The sequence below is a fragment of a genome, unplaced genomic scaffold (genome assembly GCF_019419815.1).
Source record: "Pyrus x bretschneideri cultivar Hongxiangsu unplaced genomic scaffold, Pyrus_bretschneideri_v1 Contig78, whole genome shotgun sequence".
Lineage (NCBI taxonomy): Eukaryota > Viridiplantae > Streptophyta > Magnoliopsida > Rosales > Rosaceae > Pyrus > Pyrus x bretschneideri.
Genome location: NW_025999818.1, coordinates 748103 through 775787, shown reverse-complemented (window position 1 = coordinate 775787; position 27685 = coordinate 748103). Strand labels below are relative to the sequence as shown.

The 27685-nt window shown below is 36.3% G+C and overlaps 2 protein-coding genes across 4 annotated transcripts; both read left to right on the top strand.

The window, feature by feature from the left end:
* Positions 1 to 3245: 3245 nt before the first annotated feature.
* LOC103934901 (amino acid permease 3-like) lies at positions 3246 to 5529 on the top strand. The gene is made up of 6 exons (XM_048575108.1): positions 3246 to 3369; positions 3459 to 3686; positions 3803 to 3896; positions 4029 to 4243; positions 4588 to 4727; positions 4815 to 5529. Exons 1-6 carry the CDS (start codon positions 3246 to 3248, stop codon positions 5466 to 5468), a joined length of 1455 nt encoding a protein of 484 aa, XP_048431065.1. The 3' UTR covers positions 5469 to 5529.
* Positions 5530 to 22765: 17236 nt separating this feature from the next.
* Positions 22766 to 27066, top strand: LOC103934899 (amino acid permease 3). 3 transcript variants are annotated; one of them, XM_048575152.1, is made up of 6 exons: positions 22766 to 22918; positions 24757 to 24883; positions 25039 to 25272; positions 25387 to 25480; positions 25696 to 25910; positions 26035 to 27066. In XM_048575152.1, the coding sequence occupies exons 2-6, from the start codon at positions 24757 to 24759 to the stop codon at positions 26826 to 26828; spliced, it is 1464 nt and encodes a 487-aa protein (XP_048431109.1). In that variant the 5' UTR covers positions 22766 to 22918; the 3' UTR covers positions 26829 to 27066. The 3 variants fall into 3 exon arrangements, with proteins under 3 accessions (XP_048431109.1, XP_009342935.1, XP_048431108.1); XM_009344660.3 differs by lacking the exon at positions 22766 to 22918 and adding an exon at positions 23654 to 23811; XM_048575151.1 differs by lacking the exon at positions 22766 to 22918 and adding an exon at positions 23900 to 24319.
* The last annotated feature ends 619 nt before the right edge of the window (positions 27067 to 27685 follow it).

Sequence of the window (27685 nt, the reverse complement as noted above, 5' to 3'; positions counted from 1 at the left end):
TTTTGACTCTAAAGACTCAAAAAGACTCTTTTGGACAGATTTGGAACAAGTAAGAAAAGGGGATTTGATTTTGGATGAATTTAAAAGAAAACAAGTAACTTAAAACTTTCAAACAGATTTTGGACGAATTTAAGAAAAACCAATGGATGATGGAATAGCGAAGGGATACTGCTCCACACATGATACATTCAAACATAAATTGATTTCCAGTTGCTTTTCTGATAAACCATGAACCTCAACACCCCAGATTAACCGTTACATCACTAATTAACCCTCAGATTTCCCTTAAGTTAGTGGATTGGATGACATCATATGACAACCCAAAACATTCTTCAAAAGTCCCCTACATGACATCATAATAGAGATACAATCAAAGATCATTACGTTCAATGGAAATCATAAGTATTGACAAAGCACTCGTAACTATGACATCATGATACTCATGCTAGGAATTTACTTAACATGATTGTGAAAACAACCTTAACTACTTGTGAATATAAGTTTGTGACGATTATGTGAAACACCCTTATATTCTAGCACCAAATTCAAGCATGCAAATTAAGTAGGCCTCCCTAATCAACATACAAGAATAAGTTATCCATCAAACGGTTAAGTAAATTGCATTCACAATTTATGAAATCACAACTGGAATTTATCAACTCATATTATAAACGTAATCATGGTTTCAAAGGCTTGATTAAATGGTGCGGCATAGGGCTGTTTATATAGGCTAATTAGGCACACTTAGTGAAGGAGAAGGATTGCACAATCCCATTGAAAAAGGGTTAATTCAAGGCAGAAACCAAAGGGGGAATGGACTAGGTAATGCACGGCTAGGATTTAGGGAATTCTAGAAGGTTAGCTGCAGCATCTTTGTAGGGATGAGATAAGGTTTCTAGAAGGAATGGTTTAGGGCAGATTCCTAAACCTAAAGGGCCAAGGACATATGGTATAAGTGTAGAAGGAGGATTGCAATTCCTAAACCTATATGGAATGGTGTTTATGCGGCAAGACAAATGGATAAGCTTCTAGAAATTGTTCTAAGTGTTTAAATATGCACCTAATCCCTTCTAATTAGCTAGATTTAAGGCACAACCTAATTTGGATAGGATAAGATAGGGTAATGTTAGAGTTAGGAAAGGATAAGGTTTGTTAGGATAGGATAAGATAAAGTTGGATAAGGTTCCTTGTTTCTTGCTTCTTCCTTATCTTCCTTGCATTTTGACTTCTTCCACCAGATTTGTAGCCTTTCCTAGCCCTTCTTGACTTCAATTTCGTCCATCCTCTTTACTCCATGGTTAAGCTATCCAATCCATGCCCAAAAATGCTCCATTTAGCTCCAAAATGCCCTTTCTTGCTCATTTTGCCATTAGGACCTAAAAACATACGAAAATAACTTAAAAGACTGAAATAAATAGTAATTAACTCCCTAAATGCAAGGAAACAACATAACTAAGTAGCATAAATATGCTTCTATCAGTGTAGTACTAAGAAGAATTCAATTAAAAGTCAATATTATTTTTTTTCCTTAAAAAAAAAGTCAATATTAGTTTTTGAGCGATTATTCGCTCAACCTTTCTACTAATAATATTTAGTACTGACACTCTCGTACAGTCAATCATTCAACCTATTTGGCCAATTTCAATAGCGATTCCACTTTCAGGACACTGATTAATAATAGACTCCAAGTTCTTTGGTTCTGGACGCCAACCGTGATCACTCAGATGAAACATTTGATATAAATACTGGATATATGTTTTCCCTGCTTATGGAAATTATGTAAATTATGTGAATTGTACAACAACCGTATTCCCTTTCGGAAGCCTTACAGGTAAGAATTTTATACTCAAAGGTGTCGAATAAAGAGAATAAAATGTTAATTTTTTAGGATAGGATTTCTACTATACATGGAAAGTTAACTGAATAGCCAGAGGACCAAAACGACAAACTAATACTCACCCCTCTATTTATACTGATAAGAGTTTCTGTATGTAGTTTCAATCTCAACACACAAAAAATTTCCAGAGAGGAGGAAGAAGGGTGGAATGCGGTAAGGGACTTCAAAAGATTTTGTTTAATGCTTTTAATTTTATTAGAAATTTTCTGTCTCACTGTAAGCTAGTCTTTTAGAATGCTTTGTGTTGATAAACTTTTACCTTTTAAATCCGTCAATACTTGTCTCAGATTGTTATATGTGAATATAACTTACGATTTTTTTTTTTTTTTTTTGGGTGTACACATAACTTATGATTTGTAATTTGGAAACACCATATGTTACATATGTGTGCATATTCATGAATATTGTAATGATCTTTGCTTTCTCCTTTTTGGTCTTAAATTTGCAATATTTATACGATATGTTGATTCTTGATGTGCGAATCTTTGATTACTTTTAGTGGAAAAAATTGTGTACAAGTAGTTAATTAGAAATTACCCTATTAGTGTTGAGGAGAGTAGTGAGAGAGTAATTTGGTGAGCTACTAATCAAAGTTTGGGATAGATTTTCAAAGCTTGGGATTAAAAATGAGTTGGCACGTAGCACTGAGAGGTTCATAATCTCATATATTGTGATACAAGAGCCCTTATTTTTTCCTGTTATAAGTGATAATAGGAAATGGGAGTCGAACGGAGGAACTTCGTCACATGAGCGAATTCTCTTAATCTTAAAATTGTTGATATGAGCAGTAAATTTAATTTATTTGATACAGTTACTAAAGGCTTCTTTTGAATGGTTAAAGTAGAGGAATTTTTAGTACGAACGTTGAGTCATCACGCAGTGTTAGTGATTCATGTTTTATAATATCGTTAAAAAGCCAGGATGCATATATTTTTGTATTATAACATATATAGATTGATAAGTTATCGTCTTATTAACATGATGTGCCAATAGAGGGGCATTACCAAAAATTTCTTTTTTTTTGGTAATTAAATTTCTTGTTAAATAGAATACATTAATGTAGTCAACAAATGTGGTATGATAATTGGATAACAGTTCTACATGTAATCAATAATGTAGTCAACAAATAGCATATTGGTTAGTATCAATTTTATCAAATATTAAATCATTTGTGTTTATGTGAGAAGAACACTAAAGAATTGTTAACACTAAAGAATCGTTTTCATAGATTGCATTGGAAAATTGAGATTATTTGAATATATAGGACACTAGAGAATCGTTTTGACTTGCATTTTAAGCAAAACCCTAATTAATGAGTTGGTCTCTTTCTCTATTGTAATGAAAAAAGATGAGTGAAAACACTGCCACAAGGAACCAGCTGCAGCTTCATCACAACCCAGTTTTTGATGTCTCACTCAATGTGCATGGAGGCTCCAAGTACATTGATGACGATGGCCGTCCCAAACGAACCGGTAAATTATATACTTTCTCTCCTTGAGACTGCTAAGCATGTTGAATTGTTAGTCATTTTTTTTTTCATGTGTGTTGGTTGTGGGACAAGGAACTGTTTGGACTGCAAGTTCACACATAATTACTGCTGTAATTGGGTCTGGAGTTCTGTCATTGGCTTGGGCCATAGCTCAGCTTGGATGGATTGCTGGTCCTTCTGCGATGGCCATCTTCTCCTTCATCACTTACTACACTTCAACTCTTCTGGCTTCTTGCTATCGTGATCCCGTCACTGGAAAGAGAAACTACAGTTACTCCGATGCCGTTCAATCCAACCTTGGTGAATTATGCCTCATACTTTGATCTTTTGGACACACAAACAAATGTTTTTTTTTTCCTTTCCTTTTTTCCAAAGGTCAATAGCTAATCTTTTTTCTGTTAATTTCAATTTCTCAGGTGAATTTCAGGTCAAAATGTGTGGATTTGTTCAGCAATTGAACCTTTTTGGAATTGCTATTGGCTATACTGTAGCAGCATCTATAAGCATGATGTAAGCCTTGAGTGTATAACTGAATTAAGAATTTCGTGATGCTTGAGCATACATTATGTAAGGTATTTTATAAATATCTTTTTGGCCTAATGGTTCTTTTTTTTTTTTTTTTTTTTTTTTTTGATTAAATAGGGCAATAAAGAGGTCTAATTGCTTCCACAATAGTGGTGGAAAAGATCCATGTCATATCAACTACAATCCCTATATGATAGCTTTCGGAACCTCAGAAATTATATTGTCTCAAATTCCAAACTTTGATAAGTTGTCCTGGCTCTCCGTTGTTGCTGCAGTCATGTCCTTCACTTACTCAGGAATTGGACTTGCCCTTGGAATTGCTAAAGTTGCTGGTAAAAATAGTTACATTTATTACTACTATTTTGAGTGGATAATTGTTATTCTGTGCTTGGATGACTAAAAAATATATGGTCACTCACAGTTAGATTTGATATCAAAAGTTGAGATTAATACATTATAGTGATCTTCATTCATTCTTTACCCTTAATATCAAAGTTGAGTTACCATAATTCCTAGGCCACTTGATAAAAGATGAAAAAAAATTCTAGGCGACCAGATGACAAGAGAATGATGCCTCAATTTGAACTTGGTTTTTAGGATTGAAAAGGTTCTGGTAAATTTAATTCAAGCTTTTTTCCCTTTTTTTTTTTTTTTTTTTTTTTTGTGTTAATACCAGAAAATGAAAAAATCAAAGGAAGTAGGACTGGAATAAGCCTTGGGATTGTGACTCCTGCCCAAAAGATGTGGAGGACCTTCCAAGCACTTGGTAACATAGCTTTTGCCTACTCTTACTCAATCATCCTCATTGAAATTCAGGTTTATATCTTCTTCAAATTAAATTTAACAATGCTATACTTTTCGTGGTGATTCGAGCACTTAATCCAACCATATAAAATGTTACAGGACACAGTTAAATCTCCACCATCTGAAACCAAGACAATGAAGAAGGCCACCCGACTTAGCTTGACAGTGACATCCATTTTCTACATTCTATGTGGCTGCATGGGCTACGCTGCTTTTGGAGACTTAGCCCCTGGAAACCTTCTCACTGGCAAAGGCTTCTCTAACCCATTTTGGCTTATCGACATAGCCAACGCCGCCATTGTGATCCACCTTGTTGGTGCATATCAAGTTTTTGCCCAACCCATTTTCGCATTGGTCGAAAAAACAGCTACAAAAAATTTCCCGAACAGCCAATTCGTCACAAAAGACGTCAAAATCCTGATCCCAGGCTTCAGTTACTACACCCTTAACCTATTCAGATTGGTTTGGAGGACAATTTTTGTTATTCTAACCACCGTGATCTCCATGATCCTTCCGTTCTTTAACAACATTGTTGGATTTCTCGGGGCCTTAGGGTTTTGGCCACTCACAGTTTACTTCCCTGTGGAGATGTATATTGCTCAAAAGAAGATACCAATGTGGAGCACAAGATGGATGTGCCTCCAAACTCTAAGTCTCTGTGTCCTTATAATTGCCCTATCTGCTGCAGCTGGCTCAGTTACTGGTGTGATTGACAGTCTCAAGGTATACAGGCCATTCAAGACTAGCAATTAATTTATCAAAGTTTTTATTTGTACTGTTTTTACCAGTATTTTCCAATTCAGATCACAAGACCCTTAGAAAAGTGGAAATACCATAGTAATTCTGAATTTGAATTAAGACAATTGACGTGCAATTTATCTTTAGGAATCTAAAGTACTCAATGTTTTGGTCTTGCACTCTTACTATGAAAGTCTTAATATTTAACTACATATTTTCAATTTCTGTTTTGACATATTCCTTTTTGGAAGTTGTACAATCATTCATACTGAAAGGAAGCACAGTAGATCCGTAATAATTTAAAGGGTTCTTTAGATATAGACCCTTGAAACTCCTATTTTCCAAATAAAAACCCGTCTAAATTTAAACATTCAAATAAAACCCAAATTTCAAATAACCTACCATGTAGACAAATATATGACCAACTATTACAATACAATTACAACTTATGCCATAGAATCCTAATTTGGTCAATAAATGTTATTACTCATCCTAATTATGATGAGCAATTAAATCCATATGGATATTTTACCTTTCTTGTATCATAAATATTAGCAACATATATAAATTAATTTACCAAATTTAAAAGAGAAAGACAATCTTGTACGGAAAAAATAATATTGTTTGAATTATGTAATTACCTACATACAAATTAATTTACCTACTTATAAAATATTATACTAATAAACCTGCATTTTGAATCATGTAATTACCTACATACAAATATTATACTAATTTACCAACATTTAAATTAATTTACCTACTTATAAAATATTATACTAATTTACCTACTTATTAATATTATACTAATTTACCTACTTGTTAATATTATACTAATTTACCTACATTTAAATTAATTTACCTATTCCAAAAAAAAAAAAAAAAATTAGTGATATTAGATAATGTTCGAATGTTGTGGGTTTGTGCTTGTAGGCAATTAAATAAACTTTTAATCTAATGCACATAAATCATGTAGGTAAATTAGACCATTTTGAAAGTAAACTAGACCCTTTAAATTTTGGTTTGATGTAATAGGTAAATTAGACTATTTTGTAGGTAAGAATTGTGTGGAACATATAGCTTTTGTTTTGTGTATTAGGGATTGGAATATTAGCCGAAGCTGTTTTAGGTTTATTGTTGTGTTGGTAGGTAAATTAACTTATATATGTAAAGCACAAAATTATGAAATTAGTATTATTATCTTTCAATTGGCACGTTATAACAATTTGAAAGTTAATACATTGAATATACAATGAATGGCATGAATTATTTTGTAAAATATATAAAATTAATTAAATGGATATAACAAGTAACTGATCCAAAAACCCCATCCAAGTATTAATAGGGGTAGTTTAGGCATTCGAAAAATACACAATTTGAAAAGTCAAACTTAATTAAAGAATTTGTTTAATTGGAGGCTAGTCAATGGGCTTTATTCAAGAAAACAAAAGGAGATGGATTTTAGTAGAGGAAAATATAGTTTCAAGGGGTAATATCAAATTTTCAGTAATTTAAATACTTAATAAACTAATAATCCTAGATATGTTGTAACTATGGATGTCCATTATTTGGTTTAACTGGATGACATAATATCTATGCAAGCAATGATATCATGCCTGTGTAAGCAATGATGTCATGCATGTGTAAGTAATGTTGTCATTTACTTATTCATTTGCCTATATAATGAAGGCCAAGGCCACTAACAACAAAAGAAGAAAATGAGGAAGAGAAGAAGAAAGAAGAGAGAGAGAAGAGAAAAGAAAGAAAGAAGAGAAATGTATCAATAAGCGATAAGGCTAGGGAGAAGAGAGAAAATAGTGAAGTTATCATTATACTCCTATTATTCCAGATAATGAAAGAAAGTATTATTGCTATCCTGAAGATGTAGGCGCACTTTCCGAACCTCGTAAATATTTTGTCTTACTTACTTTATTCCATTACACACATATCTCCAATTTCACAACACGTTATCAACACGAGAAACTCATGTGTCAGTGGAAAGCACAACGCCGTAAATCTGATGAAGCACTACCTACCTCCCACTTCTGCTGCTGGAATCTCATAGATAAGAAAATCTTCTCATTTTATCCTTATATCTCTATATGACTAATTTTCTTAAAGCGAATCTATATCTTGTTATATGATTGCTTTTCATTCTTTGTAGAAGCAAAATGGGTACATACTTTAAATTTGCAAAAAAAAAAAAAAAAAAAAAAAAAAAAAACCAATAGTCATGTTACAAGCTTTGAAACTCTGACTTACTATGCTCAAACATAAAGTTTTCCTTCATATAAGTTATTCCTTATCCACTCTTCCATAATATATCAAAATTCTAAAAAGATCCAATGGCTAATTCATTAAAGATATTAGAAATACAACTATAAACCCGAAATTCGCAGAAAAACTGGCAGCCATGGTAATGGCTTTTAAACTTCAACTTTCTTACCTCGGATGCAAACACTTTCTTCATTGAAGTTGTTCATTACCTTCTTATCCATGCCATACTAAATTTGGGTCAGATCTAACGGTTAGATCTTCCTATAATTTTCAGACACTACCGTTGATACATGGCCACGGTTAAAAAGAAAAAGGAAAGTATAGTAAGTTAATATTTACTTTTTTTCTTGTTATTATTAATTCTGTTATTATTGTGATTGGTGTTTTATAATCATCCATCATATATAATATATTATAATATATATGTGACGGATTGATCCCTTCACCCTTCATATATATATATATGTGTGTGTGTGTGTGTGTGTGTGCGCGCGCGCCAATGGCGCGACACTGTCGCCCTTCTTATAATAACAATTGCCATCATCAAGTTCTGATATTTATGTGAATGATGAGTGTGTATGTGTATATATATATATAGTAGTTGGAAATACTGCCATCTGCTTTAATTTACATATTGTACTACATTTTATTATGATGAGTATATACCAAGACCCGAAGTTCCTTAATCCTCATCATATAAAAAATTCGGACCCAAAATTCCTTGATTTTCATCATATAAAAAGATCAGACCCAAAATTTCTTGATCCTCATTATATAAAAAGATCGGACTCAAAGTTCATTAATCAAAATTAAAACTTGAAGCTTTTGAATCAGCTGAGAGAATAGTGTTTCCTCAACTAAATTAACATGACGTGCATTAAGCGGCTCAGTCCACATACTAACAAATGAGGGCCAGAAGCTCCTTGATTCATGTAAATGAGGACCATAAGTTCCTTAATCCATGTACAAATTAGTATAGGCATGAATTCCAAAAATATGAACCTAAGGGTTCTAATAGTGTTGATCTCAAGAAAAAATTTCGAGTACATATGCATAAGGACTTGACCTGAAGTTCAAAATATGAATAATGTTAAGAACTTGAAGTTTTAACATTTTGTGTGGACATGGGTTATATATGGTATGAATTAATTATCACAAATTCCATCATACTTGAATTCCTTCCTTTTGGGAATAAGAAAATGGTGAACTTAGCAAAACTCGATTTTGTTACCATCGACATCTTATAAAGAGATACTTTCATGAACTCATAATGTCCGAGAATTCATGTGGAAGCATATAATATTAGAAAACATCTTTGCTTAAAAGCTCATTGAATCATATTCATGGAACCAGAAGTTTCCATCATTGCTTAATTGATTCATATTAATGGAACCAAAAGTTTCCATAGTTTCCTATATCTAACAAACTGAACCAGAAATTTCAAACATATATAAGACCAGAAGAGAGGGAACTTTTCTATATATACGCATGCATACACATAAATTACAACTACAACAATAAAAAGAGGAAAAAAAAAAAGAGCTTTCGAAAAGGCTGCTCATATGAAGCCTTAGTACTTGACAAAACCCTAGAAGGCGAAGGCACCAAAGATTGATCATTTGAAGGCTCAGTGCTTGGCGGGAACCCTAGAAGGTAGAGGCAACAGATGCCTTCGGAATAAAGTCAAGAACCTCTGGTGGTCACTTTGTCTGACTTGCAGATTCCTGCACTAGTTGAGCTTTCTCTTCATGTTCGTCAATAATTATTTGCAAGTATGTGCAACTCTTTGTTCTCATGCTTGAGCCCTCTAATTTCTTGCCTAAGACTTGCCACCTCAGCCATTAATGGTTCAAGTTAGCGAGTTCGAGCAAGTAGACATTGGCCTATGTTGGATATAGAACTCGCACACTGAACACTGAAAGCCAAAGAGTCTTGAACAACCGATTCATCAGAATTTTTTGAAAGCATTCTTTTATATTTGGGAGTGAGAAGGCTCCTAGCTATTACTGTGGCATTTATATCATTTTTCATCACATAGTCTCCAATCATAAGAGGACCATTAGAGGATAAGAAGAATGGGCACCATATATTATCCTAAATAGGCATGTTTGCATCTTCCACAACATTCAAATCAAAACAATAGTCAAATGGGCAAGCCATTTTTAGAAATGATGAAAGAAAACGAAATCAAATAAATGCAACAGGGAAAATTTCCACAGGCGGGCAACTTTCCGAGTGCGCTTTTTTGATACAATTGATGCCTCTATAAAAGGAAAGGCAACATGACCACTCGTTCAAAAGTCGAAGAGACACCACTCTCCAACTTTCAAAAGCCCAATTTTTCTAAATAAAGTTTGTAGGCACTTCTCAGACATAATCTTCGCTTTTAGATATCAAGGTCTGTCAAATTACCTCTGACAAAGTTAAAACGTGGGAATTTCATTGTTCTAATTGCACAAGTGTTGCCAACAAGCATAGATCGCAAGGTCCCAACAACACCACTACCTACTATTTAGAAATCCCTATGTATGTCGACCTTCGTCTTCCATGGTAAGGCAGGCCTCTGAAAAACTCTTCTTCCTTGCCGAGAATACATCTTCAACTAAGCATCTCAATATACTTAGCTTTCCTCCTATCTGAGAATACCTCTTCAACCAAGTCCTTCAAAATGCCCAATCATATATTTGATCAAGATGTTTTACATCAACATCAAATTCTTTTACTGTTTTTTTTTTTCTTCAAAAGAAAAAGTATCTTGTATCATCAGAGTCGAGAGCAAAAGTAACACATATCATGCTCTTTACTTGTCTTTTCCTTTGCTCTTGCTCTTGCTCTTGCCTACAAGACAAGGAAAAAGAAAGAATCAGTCGGAACCTAAAATCAAACTTCCGGTCCTAAACCGATTGCTTGGAACCTTTGCTTGATTGCTTACCTTGCATTGCTTTCGAGTAGTCATCTTCAACTATTGTTCGTGCGAAATTTCAAGTCACCAACACTGCAGAACAATTGATACGATGTTGACTCTTTACACTTAAGTTGTCAAAACGATTGAGTCATTGAAAAGTGATGCTTTGAATGACTATTCAAAGTCAAAGATTGCGCACCACTTTTGTTGTGTAGGAGGCTGAAGCTGAAGGATCAACGATGAATCTATAAAATTTTAAAGGATGAAAATGAGTGGCTGACTAAGTAAGTAGAAGACCAAAGTTCAATGATGGGAATCTTCCTCACAACCCCAGCAAATTCTACATGAGTCTATGATGAAGTCAAGAATGATTTCAACTAGTATTCTAGATGCGCAAAAGGTAATACAATCTTCACGATTACAAATGAACTACCAAAGGCATTAACAAGTAACAAAGATACCTCATGGATTGAAGTCTCAACAAGATTATCCATGGACTTGGCACTACTAAACTTTTGCATGCTCGAAGCATGTCAATCGTCGTATGGATTCAAGTCCCCAAAGGACAATCTATGGACATGAAAATTTTATTGTGCATCCTAAAGCATGATAGGCGTATAGGTTCCTATGATTGAATTCCTTAGAAGTTGAGATTAAAAATTCAAGTTTTATAACGCTCTAAAGGAGGTTATGACCCAAATTCTCCAAACTATTCATTTAATAAGAGATGATTGTCCTAGAAGAGACAATGTAAAGCCCCTGAAGAAGCAAGGATATCCAAAGTATTGAAATGCATATAAAATATGCATGCGCATGCACACGAAAATTATGAGATCACAAATTGATGATAACCAATGTTAATTTTGGTTTTACAGCAGCTGCTAAATTCATCAATGAGCTGTGTTGATATTGAGCCACGTTCTTTTGTTCGTTGACGGAATGAAAAATTATTGGCCAAAATGGAGAAAGGCAATTCCATTACATGATGCAACAATTTAATAAGAACATGGAAAAATGAACCTATACAACAAATCATCAAATGATGTTGAACCCAGAAGGTTACAATGAGCATTTGTAATAGAATGAAATCCACTCACATGATATGACACATGGTTCCTAGTTGAAACCTGAAATTGTGATATACTCATGTAAACGTGATTTCCCATTGTGAAACTTGTTCGTTGCAATGGAGAATTATATATGTATCATACGATGGCTTATGAAATGCCAAAGCGTATCTCTATAAGTAAATCCCTCAATTATACATAAAAGCAAATTACTTTTTATAAGTTTCAAAGGAGCATGTGTCATGAAGTGTAGAAAATCCCTAAAGGATTCAAATTCCTTAAACTAAGCCCTGGAAACCACAAATTATGTACTCGATACCAATGGGTGGTATAAATTGCCTTAGTGACAACTAGCATTATGATATTGTTGCATCATACTAAATTTCTTGCAAGAGTTGATATTAGAGTGGGACTTCTGAAGAGTCCGAAAAAATTATAAAGTGTTGAAACGAATATTGTCTCAAGCTACAAATCGAACAATATGCTAAAAACAAATTCTTATCCACTAAAAGGTTTGTGGTATTAAAAACCATATGGTTTCAAGATCATGAATTGATCACTCAAATGATTAATTAATTTTCAGGCACTAAGAAAGATCATTCATCATCGTGAGGGAAATGATGAATTGATATTTGGTCCAGAAGTACCACATCTTAGTAAAGTATGCCTTAATTTATTTAGCAAAATACACTAAATCAGTTATTGCATTTCCTGTGGAGCAAAATATCAGCAAATGGGTATGGAAATGAAATAAAGTATTGATATCTCCAGGAAATTACAAGTATGTGCCTGTTCTATTACAAATAACTCACCAAAAGCCTCTTATTCAACAAGAAAAATATGAATATCTCTCTAGCATGCATACAGATCGCTTATAAAAAGGGATTTGTATTTTACATATGGAAATAGATTGATCCTACAATTATTAAGAAGGCAAACATTTGTCGCTGCATCTTCATATCTCTCATAAATACATGTCTCCATGAAGCTAATCATGAATGTGTTTGGCTAATAATTGTGACCTATTAAATTTTGGAGTGCATGCGATCCACCTTCAAAGCAGACACTCCAATTATCATGCATGGTATCAGATTACATCAACTTCGTAACCAGTCAGATTGAAGAATTCAAAATCAAGGGAAGATACTCATCAGGGAGAGTATCCAAAATAGATTAAGGTTTTAACGAGGCAATCGATATTGACATATGGTCATCCAGGGGGAGTGTTGGAAATGTAGATGTCTATTATTTGGTTTGAGTGAATGGCATCATGCATGAACAAGCAATGATATCATGCCTGTGTAAGCAATGATATCATGCCAAGGCCACTAACAACAAAATAAAAAACAAAGTAAGAGAAGAAGAAAGAGAGAAAAGAAGAGAGAGATAAGAGAAAAGAAAGAACGAAGAGGAATATATCAATAAGCTATAAGGCTAGGGAGAAGGGAGAAATTAGTGAGAATTATCATTGTACTCTGTTATTTCAAATAATGAAAGAAATACTACTGCTGCCTCGAGGACGTAGGCACACTTGCCGAACCTCGTAAATATTGTGTCTTACTTACTTTATTTCACTGCACACATATCCCCAATTTCACAAGAAGTTAAGTTATATTATTTTTAGCCTGTTCCGACTTTGGAATAACGTACTAAAATAATACTTCGTGAAATTTATAATATAATACATTATAAAAATTCCTATAGGTCCCAATAATATATAAATTAATAATTTCCTTATACATTGTGCTTATGATTCGACTATAAGGCAATCCTAAAATATGACTCAATCAATGTTATTTGTTACTTTTTGAAATTGATATCAGATTGAATCTCATCTCTAACTTTTCTTAATATGATAAGAAATTTTGGTTCTCATATTGCAACAAAAAATTATTCAATGTCATCACCTCTTTGGGAGTTTTTTTTTTAAAGGTTCCAGTAGAACGTTCATCTTCATCTTCATCATCTTAATCATATTTGAAGTTGTGTTTTCTCTAGGGTAGTTCAAAAGGTCCTTCACATCCTTTCCTTACGATAATTCAACTTTTTTTTATTATATTTTACAATTCTTAAATGCCTCCACCATCTAACAGTTCATCCAAATTCTCTGGAGCCATGTTATCCGCTGATCGAGTTTTACAATGTCAAAAACAATTTTCAATTGTATTTGCCCAAACATCTATTGTCCAAGCCAAAATTGCAAGATTCATTGCATCTAAAACATTTATCTTTTCTGGATTTGGTTCCCTTCTTCATAACCTCCAAAAGACTATGATAATGCATCTTGAAAGCTCGTATAGATCTGAGGGCTGGAAAATTTTGCACCCAAATCCAGAATATGACCCAAAAAACTCCAAACCGAATACCCAAAAAAAACAAAATCGAAACCCCAAAAAGTTCCGTAACTGTTATTGAATAAATACTGGTTATTTTTTTTGGGTAAAAAGTAAGATTTCCCCACAAAACACAAACCTTACATACAAGCATAGCCCAAAACTAACATATAGCCAACAAAACATGGGCCAAAACTAAACAAAACACTACAAGAGCCAAGAAACATTTAGGCCCATAAACCAGACCACATACGCAGAACCTAGAAGCTTCTAATTGCCTCCATAGATCTTTCTGATCCATCCAAATCCTTTTCCACAGCCAAGCAACGCCTCACCAAATGCCACATCCAACTCCAATCTGCTTCTCGAGCACAACCATATAGTAAGGATAGCCAGCAACCAAATGAGAGAAGCCAGAGATCAAGATGAAGTCCGTGGAAATCCACAATCGACACTGTCGATAAAGGTAGATAACAAATAGAAAGTGGTGCTATTGGAAACATGATAGGAGCATATTAATGCGACTTTGTTAGTTTAATTCCTTGCATTTACTTACTTAGTTCTTAGTTATTTTACTATTTTAAGCTATTTTCGTGTGTTTGTAGGTCCACATGGTTAAAGTAGCAAGAAAGTGCATTTTGGTGCATTTTGGAGCAGTTTTGGGCATTAAATGGATTGCATATGCTTGGAGCAAGATGGATGGACGAAATTGAAGTCCAAAGGAGCCTAGGAATCTGCTAAGGAGATGGAAGAAATTAATTCAGGACTTGGAAGAAAAGGAAACAACTACAAAGAAGGAAACATGAGTCAAACTTCCTTATTTTGACTTAACTTTCCTAATCTTTTCCTACCTAAGTTTTAGCTGCCAAAAAGGGTTCCTAATTAATTTAGGACACTTAAATATATGTCTAGAAGACTTAGTCCTACTTCCTAATCCATGCCGCACATATCCTTTCTAGATTTCCATTTTTATGGCAGCAAATCACTTTCACATTCTCTAAAGGATGTTGCCGTAGCTTTCCCTTTCCCTTTTCCCAATTCCTTGCTGCATATTTTACTTCCCTTTTCTCTCTTGGAGTTTGAATTTAATTACCCTTTTCTTGGAGGATTTGGAGTCTTAAAACCTTCCCAAATTAATTACTTATTGCCTTGCCCTTTCTCTCATTATATTATATATTTTGCCGCACACATATAAAAGGGGATTCATCCTTCAGCCATCATTCTTCCTTTACACAATCCTACAACCACACCACTTATTCTCCCCATTCATTCAACCATCATCCACCCCCTACCACCATCCAACCTATCCATCCATCACCATAATTCATACCTAAACACCCTTGTGCCACAGCAAAGAAGGAGAAAGAAGAGAGGAGAAGCCTTGGACATTTTGGCCATTCAAGCTTGGATTGTTGGAGCGTTTCTAGGTGTAATCTATCTTAGTTTTAATGTTTAATTTATATTCTCTTTGTTTTGCCATAAACATGAGGAGTTGAACTTGTTTTAGCTAGAGGAGACTTTGAAACCATGATTATATTTGCGATATGAATTGATTAATTCTAGTTGTGATTTCATAAATTGTGAATGCAATTTACTTAACCGTTTGATTGATAACTTATTCTTGTATGTTGATTAAGGATGCATACTTAGTTTGCATGCATGAATTTGGTGCTAGAATATAAGGGAGTTTCACATAATCGTTACAAACTTATATTTACAAGTAGTTAAGGTTGTTTTCACAATCATGTTAAGTAAATTCCTAGCATGAGTATCATGATATCATAGTTATGAATGCTTTGTCAATACTTATGATTTTCATAGAACGTAATGATCTTTGATTGTATCTCTATTATGATGTCATGTAGGGAACTTTTGAAGAATGCTTTGGGTTGTCGAATGATGTCATCCAATCCAGTAACTAAAGGAAAATTTGAGGGTTAATTAGTGATGTCACGGCTAATCTGGGGTGTTGAGGTTCATGGTTTATCGAAAAAGCAACTGGAAATCAATTTGTATTTGAATGTGTCATGTGTGGAAAAGAATCCTCTAGCTAGTTAATCATCCATAGTTTTTCCCAAATTTGTCCAAATCTTATTTAAGTCTTTTAGTTACTTGTTTTTATCTTAAATTCGTCAAAAACCCAATCCCATTTACTTTGTTGAGTCAAATCTGTCTTATTGTGTGTTTTTAAGTATTTTGAGTCAAAACCAATTCTATTTTCGTCCAAATTTAGTCCTAGAGTCTAGTTTGAGTTTATTTGATTGTTTTGTGTTGTTTTGAGTCTTTTGAGTTTGTTTTGAGTCATATAAGTTTAGTTAAGAGTCTTTGAGTTTGTTTAAGTGTTTTTAAGCATATTTTTGTATCTTTGAGTTAGTTTTCATTAGATTAGCAATCCCTCCTAATCCCCAGCCTAGAACGATCCCTACTTATATCTTTACTACAATTGTGAAAAAGAAGGTTTAATTTGAGTGCTATTATTTGTCACATCAAAACACCCGAGTCGGTGAAAACACCGGAGCTCTACACACAATCTTAGCAGGTTGTATGGCAGAAAATCGGGGAAAGAGAAACAGAATAGATCGTATAACAACCAAGGTGGAAAAATAGTAGAAGTAAGGAAAAAAGGAAGAGAAAGAAAGAAAAGGGAGAATGGCGACCAACCCCGGCCGAAGCTAGGGTCGGCGCCACCAATTTTTCTCAAAGTTGGAGGCTTCACACGAAAAGGTGAGAAATACTCTCAAAAAGAGAGAAAGACTTTGACTCGAGAGAGAACTATAAATACTAGTTATTAAGTACGAGGATCGAGACCTTGTCGTCATATTTTCGGTAATCCCAAACCGAAAGTTTGGATTACCACGCTATTGTTGCAAACTCCAAGCGTACTCATTTTAATAATTGATCTGTGTGATAAGCATCTTAATGAGAATTTGGTCAAGGCTATATCACCCTATTAAAAGGAGAGCATTAATCAATTGGTATGCTAAGATCTTTTTAAATTATTAATTCTATCTCAACATGGAGCTAATACTCTCAACACGTTCTTTTACACTTATCGTCACTCAAGCTATATATGTGGACAATATAAGGTGATGGTAAATCATGTCTAGCTATTAGAACAACATGTGAAAATCACATGCTCAAATATGTATCATATAAAATATGAGTATCCAACTCAAAATCATATAAAGAGGACCAACTACTTGTTCCATTTCCGATGTGTTTGCACACATGGTAATTCACCAATCATCTTGCTGAGTAAGAAAGGAATGTCCCATTATCCATGTACATTTAATTTTTCAATTATATTCATTTTTTCCCTAGGAATCTTAGGCTAAGAAAGGAATGTCCCATTATCCATGTACATTTAATTTTTCAATTATATTCATTTTTTCCCTAGGAATCTTAGGCCATCTCCAATTCAAGGAGGGCCAGAGGGTTCTCTTTAGCCCTATAACCCTCCAAGAAATTAATATTTTAATGAACAATGCTAGGCCATATTTCTTACCATCTCTAACTGAGGGGGTCAAAGAGGCATAGGCCAAACATAGCCCTATAACAAAAAATCATTACCAACAAAGGAGGTCAATGGGCCATAGGCCAAACATAATTTATTATTTTAATTGAATTAATATGGTTACTTCTATTAAGCTACCTTATTAAAATAAGGTTTTTTTGGGACATATTAAAAACTACAACAACTTCAATTTAAAGATTCAACTACTTCATTTTAAAAACTTAAATTTAAGGATTACTACTTCAATTTAAAGACTACAGCAACTTAAATTTAAAAACTACAATTTAAATTTAAAAACTACAACTTAAATATTAAAGACAACAACAACTTCAATTTAAAGACTATAATCATCATCTTCATCCGCCATTGTAGGAGTGGTGATAGTGTGGAATCGTGTAGGAATGACTTAGGTATTTATAGGGAAAAAATTAGAATTTTTTATTTGGGAATTGTTATTAGCACTCCAAAAATCTCATTCTACACTCCTCACAAGTGTATTTTTCTTTCTAATTATAGAAAGTTTGGGGTGCCAAATGAGATTTTTACAGTGCTAATAACAATTCCCCTTTTTTTTTATTTTTTTATAAATTTTGTTTGAAAAAAAATAAAAAAAATTCAAATCCAATGGTAACCTGGCTTCAGCATGACGTCAACTAGCCGTTGCTAGCTGGCATCATGCTGATGCCCAGTAGATGTTGGGTGTTGAATATTGGGCCGGCTAGCTAGCTCCTTTGTGCCAACCGGTTGACTTGATTTCCCATTTTTTGCCCGGTGGGGCCCATGAGCCCTTTCGATTGGAGACGATTTTCATGTCATTTTGTAGAAACAAAGCTGCGGAGGCACGGTAAGGAATAAAACCAATAACAAAAGTCTAGAATATTTTTGAAAGTTTTTTTCATTCATTGTTTGAGTTGTTGTATAAATACACACAAATGGTTCAGCTGTACAAGAGTCCTAACGGGATTACATTTCTCCCAATACAACCAAATAATATAGTAGCATTTATACTTAGAGTTTATCATATAACAAAGGAAGGTAAGATTGGTTAGGACTCTACTTTAACACCACCCCCCCCCGGCGCAAAGTGGGCATCGAAGGATGAACAAGTTTGGACCGAATAACGGAATGTCGTGCCTTGAGTAAGCCTTTGGTCCCGAACATGGTGGCTGCTGAAGGCCACGCTTTTGCGTACAAAATGGTAGTCCAACTCGATGTCTTTCGTGCGAGCATGGAATACGGGGTTGGCAGCCATGTATGTGGTGCTAAGATTATCACAATAAAGATAAATAGGGAACTGAGTGGAGACGCCAAGTTCATAAAACAAATAGGTCAGCCACATAGTTTCAGCGCAGGCATGGGATAAAGCCTGATATTCGGATTCGATGCTAGATTTCGACACCGTGGGCTGCTTTTTAGAATACCAAGAAACTAAATTTGTGCCGTGATAAATCAAATAACCTGTGGTTGAGCGGCGGGTATCGACACACCCTGCCCAATCGGCATCAGAATAGGCTGAAATGCGAGCAGAAGGAGGTTGTGGTCGAAGAAGCAAACCTTGATCAATAGTCCCCTTGATATAGCCAAGAGATGAGGCAATCAAAGGTTACTCATGTACTGTGCAACGCTATTAACAGCAAACGAAATGTCGGTACGTGTTAATGTTAGATATTGGAGGCAGCCCACAAGTATACGGAACTCCGTAGGAGAGGACAAAAGAGGACCATCATGAGCAGATAGGGAGACCTTTGCAGCAATAGGTGTAGAACTTGGTTTGCACTTTAGTATGCACACATTTTTTAATAAATCACAGGCATACTTGGCTTGAGAAAGATGGATGCCGCTAGAGGTGGTTTGAACTTGTGTCCCCAAGAAATAATTTAAAGGTCCCAAATCCTTCAAGTCAAAAACCTTACCCAAGGATGCGATGAAGTGCTGCAAAGTGGAGGAGTGGCTGCCAGTTAAAAAAATGTCATCAACATACAACAACAACCACATACGGGACGAACCACAGCGATAAAGGAATAATGAGTTGTCGGCTTTGCTTTGTACGAAATCGTAGCTGAATAAATAAGAACTGAAGCGGTGGAACCATGTCCGCAGGGCCTATTTAAGACCATAAAGAGCCTTGATAAGACGACAAACATGATTAGGTCTTTGAGGATCAACGAATCCAGGTGGCTGAGACATATACACATCTTCTTGCAAGTGGCCGTGTAGGAAAGCATTTTTCACATCAAGTTGGCGAACAGACTAACCATTAGATACTGCAAGCTGAGAACTATTCGGATAGTCGCCGGTTGGACAACAGGGCTGAACGTTTCGTCATAATTGATACCCGGTTGTTGGTGGAATGCTTTGGCGACCAAGCGAGCTCTGTAACGCTCAATGCTGCCGTCGGAATTTCGTTTAATTTGATAAACCCACTTGCACCCAACTTTGTTTTGTGAAGGAGATGGTGGAATGAGTACCCCAGTCGGATTTTTGAAAGAGCATTAATCTCTTCCGTCATGGCATCGCGCCATTCGGGTTTGCGATTGGCCTGTGTAAAACAAGTTGGTTCGTCAGTGGAAAGCAAAATGAAAAGGGCATGAGGAAGAGGATACTGAATAGTGCCATCATTTAGGACTTTTGTTTGTGAGTCCCATCCTTGGACTTGGTAACCATAGAGTGAGACGAGGCCGGAGGAATTGGTCATGTAGGAGCAGTAGGGGGTGGAACTTCATGTTGCGGTAGGCTGCCCCTTATTTCAGTGGTGACAGGGGGCTCTGGAGGCGCGAGAGAAGACTCACTGGTTGGGTTAGCAAGCATGACCCTAGTAGGAATCTGTGTAGGCAGCAGCCTACTAGAAATAGGGGAAGACGCGGTTGCAATGGGTTGAATAACAAGGTCCACATATGTAGGTGGCGGCTGGGCTTTTGGCTTGGCAAACGGAAATTCTGTCTCATTAAACACCACGTGTCGGGAGATATAAATACGGCTGGTGGTAGGATCAATCCACCTGTATCCTTTATGACAAGGACTATAACCCACAAAAACACACTCAACAGATCGGTTCATTAGTTTCTTTTGTATATAGTGCCCAAGATAAAGGAAACACATGCATCCAAAGGTACGTAGGTGAAAGTAAGTGGGTGATAGACCAAATAAAAGTGTATAAGGAGTGGACCATTGGAAAGTTGGTGTAAAAAGAACATTAATAAGATCGACATCAGTGTGTGCAGCCTCTAACCATAAGGTTAATGGAGCATGAGCCGTAGCAAGCCAAGTGCGAGTCATATCGGCAATATGACAATGCTTGCGTTCAGCGAGACCATTCTGTTGTGGGGTATGTGGACACGAAAATCATTGGTGGATACCCAACAGATGACAAAATTCAAAGAATGAGTGGTTAACATATTCAGTACCCCCGTCGCTTTGAAAATATTTAATTGAAGCATTAAATAAATTTTTAGCCATAGTAACAAACGTTTGAAAGTGTGTAAAAACCTCTAATTTCTTTTTCATTGGAAAGATCGAGGAATAACGGGAATAATCATCTATAAAAAGGACATAATAACGAAAACCAGAAACAGAGTTAATAGTTGACATCCAAATATTAGAATGTATGATAAAAAATGGAGTAGTAGCCCTCACGTTATTGAATTCAAATGGAAGTTGTGTGGACTTCCCTAAAGCACAACTTTTACAAAAATGTTTAGAAGAAATAAACCTAGAACCTAAGTGGGGACGAAGACGAGACAAAACAGAAGAAGATGGATGATAGGGACGTTGATGCCAAGCAGTGGACGACGACGCGGTGAGGGCTTGAAGAGACGAAAACGACAATGGATAAAGGCCATCTTTACATGGGCCCTGAAACAATAAAGAACCAGTCCATAAATCATAAATTCTATAAAAATGAGGGAAGAAACAAATAGCAACATTATTATCATAAGTAAACCGAGCAACAGAGAGAAGATTTTTACGTAAAGAGGGAACAAGAAAAACAATACGTAGGTAGAAAAGGGCAGAGTTAAGAGAAATTGGAATTGTACTAGTGGATGTAATGTGAAAAGAGTCACCGTTACCCAATTGAACTGAGTTGGGGCCGTGATAAGGTTGCGGGGTGTGGATGGCACTAGCATCGCCGGTCATATGATGGGTGGCACCGCTGTCGGGGAACCACGTATTAGGATCTTGATATTGGAACACCTGAGAGCCTGCAAAGGGTGGAAAAGGGTTCTGGGCCATTAAAGCAGTGAGGACACTGTGCAGCTGTGTGCTACTGTGTTGAACAGATGGGGCACCAAGGGCCGGGGCCCAGCAAACTAGAGTTAGTGCGGCCAGGGACTCCACGTTGGTTATTCTAGAAATTTTAGGCAGAAGGCCCATTCCATGGACCTGGAGCATTCCACTCAACTCTATAATTAAGGTTGTAGTTATTTCGTCCAGATGGACGACCATTGTTGTTTTGGCCGTGATAGCCACCATTATTATTCTGACGGTTGAAATTGCCACGATTACCATTCTAATTGTTGCCACGGTTTCATGAATTATTCTGAGGAGTGCCACACGGAGCTTGAGTGGTGATGAGAGCGGTTTGAGAAGCCGCTGCAGGGGTGGTGGAGGGGCGTGGATTTTGAAGATTGAAGGCCACAATTTTGGAGTGTAGTTCCTCAAAGGTGGGCAAAGGAGTGACGTTGATGACGGCAATGGTGAGCATCAAATATTCCGGACCAAGACCACGAAGAACAGTGGTTATGAAATCTTCAAGATCAACAGGATGGCCAATGTTGGCCAGTTTATCAGCAAGGGATTTGGCCTGTTGCAAGTAGTCGGCGACAGGACGAGACCCTTTGGTTAAATCAAGTAACTGATATCGGAGGGTGGCAGAATTGGTCACAGAGCAATGGGCAAAGCGACGTTGAGGACTGTTCCAGATGGCTTATGCAGAGTCATGGCCAACAATGAGGGTGAGAATGGGCTCCGTCAATGTAGAGGTTATGTAACTAACAACTAACTGATCTTGTTGATACCACGTGAGAAATTCAGGATTAGGAATGGTGGACGAAGTGATGGTAGTGGTGGTGACCACCGAGGTGCTATCAAAGTCGGAGGAGACGGGGATAGGAAGGGCAGTAACAATGAGGGTGGCCGCCGGTGGGGGATGTGAGCCGTCAACAAATTTCCAGAAATCATGGCCAATGAGGAATGGCTTGATTTGACGAAGCCACATGAGGTAGTTGGAGTTAGTTAGTTTCAGGAACTGTGCCACATTAAGTCCAGGAAGTGAAAGGGAGGAAAACATAGCGAGGAAGGAAGCAGGGATCGAAGGTTGTTAAGCTAGAAAGAGGGATGATACCATGTAGAAAAAAAGCTACAGAGGCACGGTAAAGAATAAAACCAATAACAAAAGTCTAGAATATTTGTGAAAGTTGTTTTCATTCGTTGTTTGAGTTGTTGTATAAATACACACAAATGGTTCAGCTATACAAGAGTCCTAACGGGATTATATTTCTCCCAATACAACCTGATAATACAACAGCATTAATACTTGGAGTTTATCACATAACAAAGGAAGGTAAGATTGGTTAGGACTCTACTTTAACACATTTCGAGCTATTTTGAGCCCTATAATCTTTTAGATGGGTCGATTGAAGATGGCTTTACATGTTGGAGCCTCAGCTTTGTCTGCTCCATAGTGATTCCAAGTCATTCCTTGACTGAAATTGAATGAATTCGCTGTTTTCAGTACCAGTCAAAAGATGCTTAAATTCTTGTTCTAAAACAAGTGAGTGATTAAGTTTTAGTGGGTCATTTGGTGCACAGTTGTCTCTGATTATTATAATATCACTGTCACTTCAAAGAAACATTTGACTGATAAATAATTGTCAATTTTATGCTTTGAAATGGGTTTATAATTATATACTCCCACTCTCTATGATGTTTGTGGGAATGAATTATTATGGGAGAACCATATTCATTATTCTTCTCTTTCAATAAGGGAATAAGGGATGGATGATAAGCCTTAAAAGTGGAAATAAATTTTTGATTCTTATTTCTAGGGTTGTCCTCTAAAGAGAGAATTAAATATCAAATTTTGGTAGCTATGAGTTCTGCTATATAAGAAGGTTGGTTGATACAAAGAGAGGCACAACACAAAACAAGTAATACCCATTTCTCTAATATTTCTTGTGATATATTAGAGTGAGTGTGTTGTCGGGTTTCCTGCATATTAGCATATTTGAAATTTATCCAAAAGGAAGGCTGCCAACTTATGACGGTAAGGGTTTAGAAGTTTCTGTTCTTCAGTTTCAGCTTACTATTACCATTGTTCGCTACACATTTTAGTCGAAACTTTCTTGCTGCATGAACTCGTCGTTTTTGCGATGCTTTATGTTAAATCCGTCACTAGGTTTGCGTTGGAACTGTCAAATTTTAACTGTTATGTTATATCTAGTCAGTTTACTCATGCCTAACATTTGGTTGATGCCAACCTATATGAACCAAAAGCCATGACTTGTATAAAAAGAGAAAAGTTCTTCAACGGTGACTCAAGCACCATAACTATATCCCAAAATTCAGTGACTCAAATCAATGGCTCCTACCGATCTGGGGACTATTGCCTGTTGGGAAAAAAAAAAAAAAAAAGTTGCGTATTAGATTTAAAACTTGAAAAAGCAGAGAGAGGTGTAAGAAAGTGCTTTGGGAGGGTCACTAGAAAAATCATAGGTTGGGAGAAAATTTTGGAAAATCTTTGAAAGTCAAGCTCCAAGTTGGCATGAAAATCAGTGGACCGTGTTGAACACCGGCAAATATTGCATTGGTGGGTTGATGCATGAGTCTTCTTTTGGTCTTCTAAACCACGTGTGATTTTACAATCTTCCCACAAAAGTGCTATAAATACCCCCACCCCGACCTTGCACTCCAATTTCGTATACCGACACCAGTTCATTGCCAAGTATTCATAATTTCACATTCTCTCTCTCTCTCTCTCGACGCAAAACTTCATTTGGGTTTCTCTAGCACTTCTTTGGGTGCATTTTGTGTGTGATGGAGAGTGGAACAAGCTCATAGATCATTGGAAAAGAAAAGCGCATCTCTTTATTTTCCATATTTTTCACAGATTTTGCTTACTTTGAGCTGCATAAACTCTGATACATTCTTTTTAATTATTATTCTTACAAAAATTAAAAGGCTTGTGTTTTGCTCTCTTTTGTGACAAAAGATGGGAGACAACACTGCCACAAAAAACCAGCAGCTCCACCACGACCAAGTTTTTGATTTCTCAGTTGATATGCCTCCACAAGGAGGCTCCAAGTGCTTTGATGATGACGGCCGTCTCAAACGAACCGGTAAATTTCGCTTCCTAACACATTATTCATGTTCGCAGATGAGTTAGGCCAGTTAGTTTAATAAATTCAAATCTTTAACAGAAAAACATGAATAGTAATTAACTTTGTTTAAAGTATCAGTAATTTGTTATTCTTTGTGCTATTTAATTTACCAGGAACTGTTTGGACTTCAAGCGCACACATAATTACTGCTGTGATTGGTTCTGGGGTTCTGTCCTTGGCTTGGGCCACAGCTCAGCTTGGATGGGTTGCTGGCCCTTCTGTGATGCTCTTGTTCTCTTTTGTGACCTACTACACTTCAACTCTCCTCTCTGCATGCTATCGTTCCGGTGATTCGATCACTGGGAAGAGAAACTATACGTACATGGATGCTGTTAGATCCAACCTTGGTAAATTTTGCTAAAATATATTTTTTAAACTTGTTGGCAAGTAAAAAGTTTTGAACTTTTTCAATGTTCTAAAATGCTCAAACTTTATTCTGTTTCATGTTTCGATTTTCGTAGGTGGAGCTAAGGTTAAAATTTGTGGATATGTTCAGTACTTGAATCTTTTTGGAGTTTCCATTGGCTACACAATTGCATCATCCATAAGCATGATGTAAGTTTTTGAGTTTCAAGTTTGAAAACAAGGAGTTATTTCTGCTCACACTCGACATAAATTAAAGGAGAGTTGAAAGATAGATAAACTGACGTTTGCGGAAATCATTTCCTTTTGAAAAAAATAAAATAAAATAAAATAAAAATAAACATGATTACAGTTTAGGCATGTTAAGATAATATTTTGGGCTAATTGTTTTGGTATTGATTAAACAGGGCAATAAAGAGGTCTAATTGCTTCCACAAGAGTGGTGGAAAAAATCCATGCCGTATTAACAGCAACCCTTATATGATCGCTTTCGGCGTCACAGAGATCATATTTTCTCAGATTCCGGACTTCGATCAGTTGTGGTGGCTCTCCATTGTTGCTGCAGTCATGTCTTTCACTTACTCAACCATTGGACTGGGCCTTGGAATTGCTCAAGTTGCAGGTACAAAAATAGCAAGCTTTAAAGCTATATTGATGGTTTTAAATTTGACCTTAGTTTTTCTGACTAATTAAATTGGTTCTAATAAAGCTGACTCTAGCTTCTTTTCCTGCTTGTCAAATTTCAGAAAATGGAAAAATCATGGGAAGTATGACCGGAATAAGCATCGGGACAGTGACTGCAACCCAAAAGATGTGGAGGAGCTTCCAAGCACTTGGTGACATAGCTTTCGCCTACTCGTACTCTCTCATCCTAATCGAAATTCAGGACACAATTAGATCCCCACCATCTGAATCCAAGACAATGAAAAAGGCCACTCAAATCAGTGTGGCAGTCACAACCCTTTTCTACATGCTCTGTGGCTGCATGGGATACGCTGCTTTCGGAGACTTATCCCCCGGAAACCTCCTCACTGGCTTTGGTTTCTACAACCCCTATTGGCTCCTTGACATTGCCAACGCTGCCATTGTCATCCACCTTGTTGGTGCATACCAAGTCTACGCACAGCCCCTTTTCGCCTTTGTTGAGAAAACCGCGGCGCAAAAGTTCCCGGACAGCGAATTCATCACGAAAGACATCAAACTCCGAATCCCAGGAATCGGACCCTACAACCTCAATCTCTTCAGAATGATCTGGAGGACAGCGTTTGTGGTCATAACCACTGTGATATCCATGATCCTCCCGTTCTTCAACGACGTTGTAGGACTTCTTGGGGCTTTTGGGTTTTGGCCGCTCACGGTTTACTTCCCGGTCGAGATGTACATTGTGCAAAAGAGGATTCCAAAATGGAGCACAAGATGGCTTTGCCTCCAAACCCTAAGTGTTGGTTGCCTCATGATAACCATTGCAGCTGCCGCGGGCTCAATTGCTGGGGTGGTTAGTGATCTCAAGGTCTACAAGCCATTCACTGCCAGCTATTGAGATTTAGCTGAATGTAATTAAGCAAGTTCTCTCCTAATCAAGGAAGGAAAGAGAATTGGTCATTGTGGCCAGTTCTTGTTCATGTTCATATAACAAAATCTTCAATGTGTGGTGGTGTTGTTGATGTTAGTTCTTGGTGTCCTTGTGTTGGTTTCTACTGTCTTCAAAGGAAGAAAAGACAGTGCCATGTATGTATTTATCTAAAATCAAATCAAGAGTAGTTCCCATTCTCTATTAACTTCCCTTGTTTTAATTTCCATTGCAAAGTATAACAATTCTAGCAAAATATTTTGTTCTGTTTTAATGGAGCGACATTATGATTAAATCGAATCTAAACTACGAGCAAAAGAATTTGAATACGCAAAGGAAGAACAAAAGCCAATTGAATTTGATTAATCGATTCTAAACAATAAGCAGAAGAATGTGATTTTGAGGGCAGAGAAAGCAAAAGCTTATTGAGTTTTAATTTCTTGAATAGAATATTTCTAGGTCCCATATTTCATGTGCATAAATTTGAAATATGGCACTTCTCATAAGCACCATTGAAGGTGCAAGTTATTAAAACCCCATTGACAGAGAAAGAGTTGAACATGTCAAATGTTAACCATCCAATAATATCTGACATGGAGTGACTGACCATGGTCAATGATTTAATACTCATGTTGTGGAATGTGACGTCTCTGCTTTCTGGGAAAATCCAAGATATGGGATTGCAATTGCAACAACTAACCGCACCGAGTACTTAACGCTGAAGAGTCACATTTCACATCTATGCATTAGCAATTTGGCATCCATTTCATAAGCCCCTTCAATTGTATGGGAATATTTTTTATCACATTTCTTTAATTCATCAACTA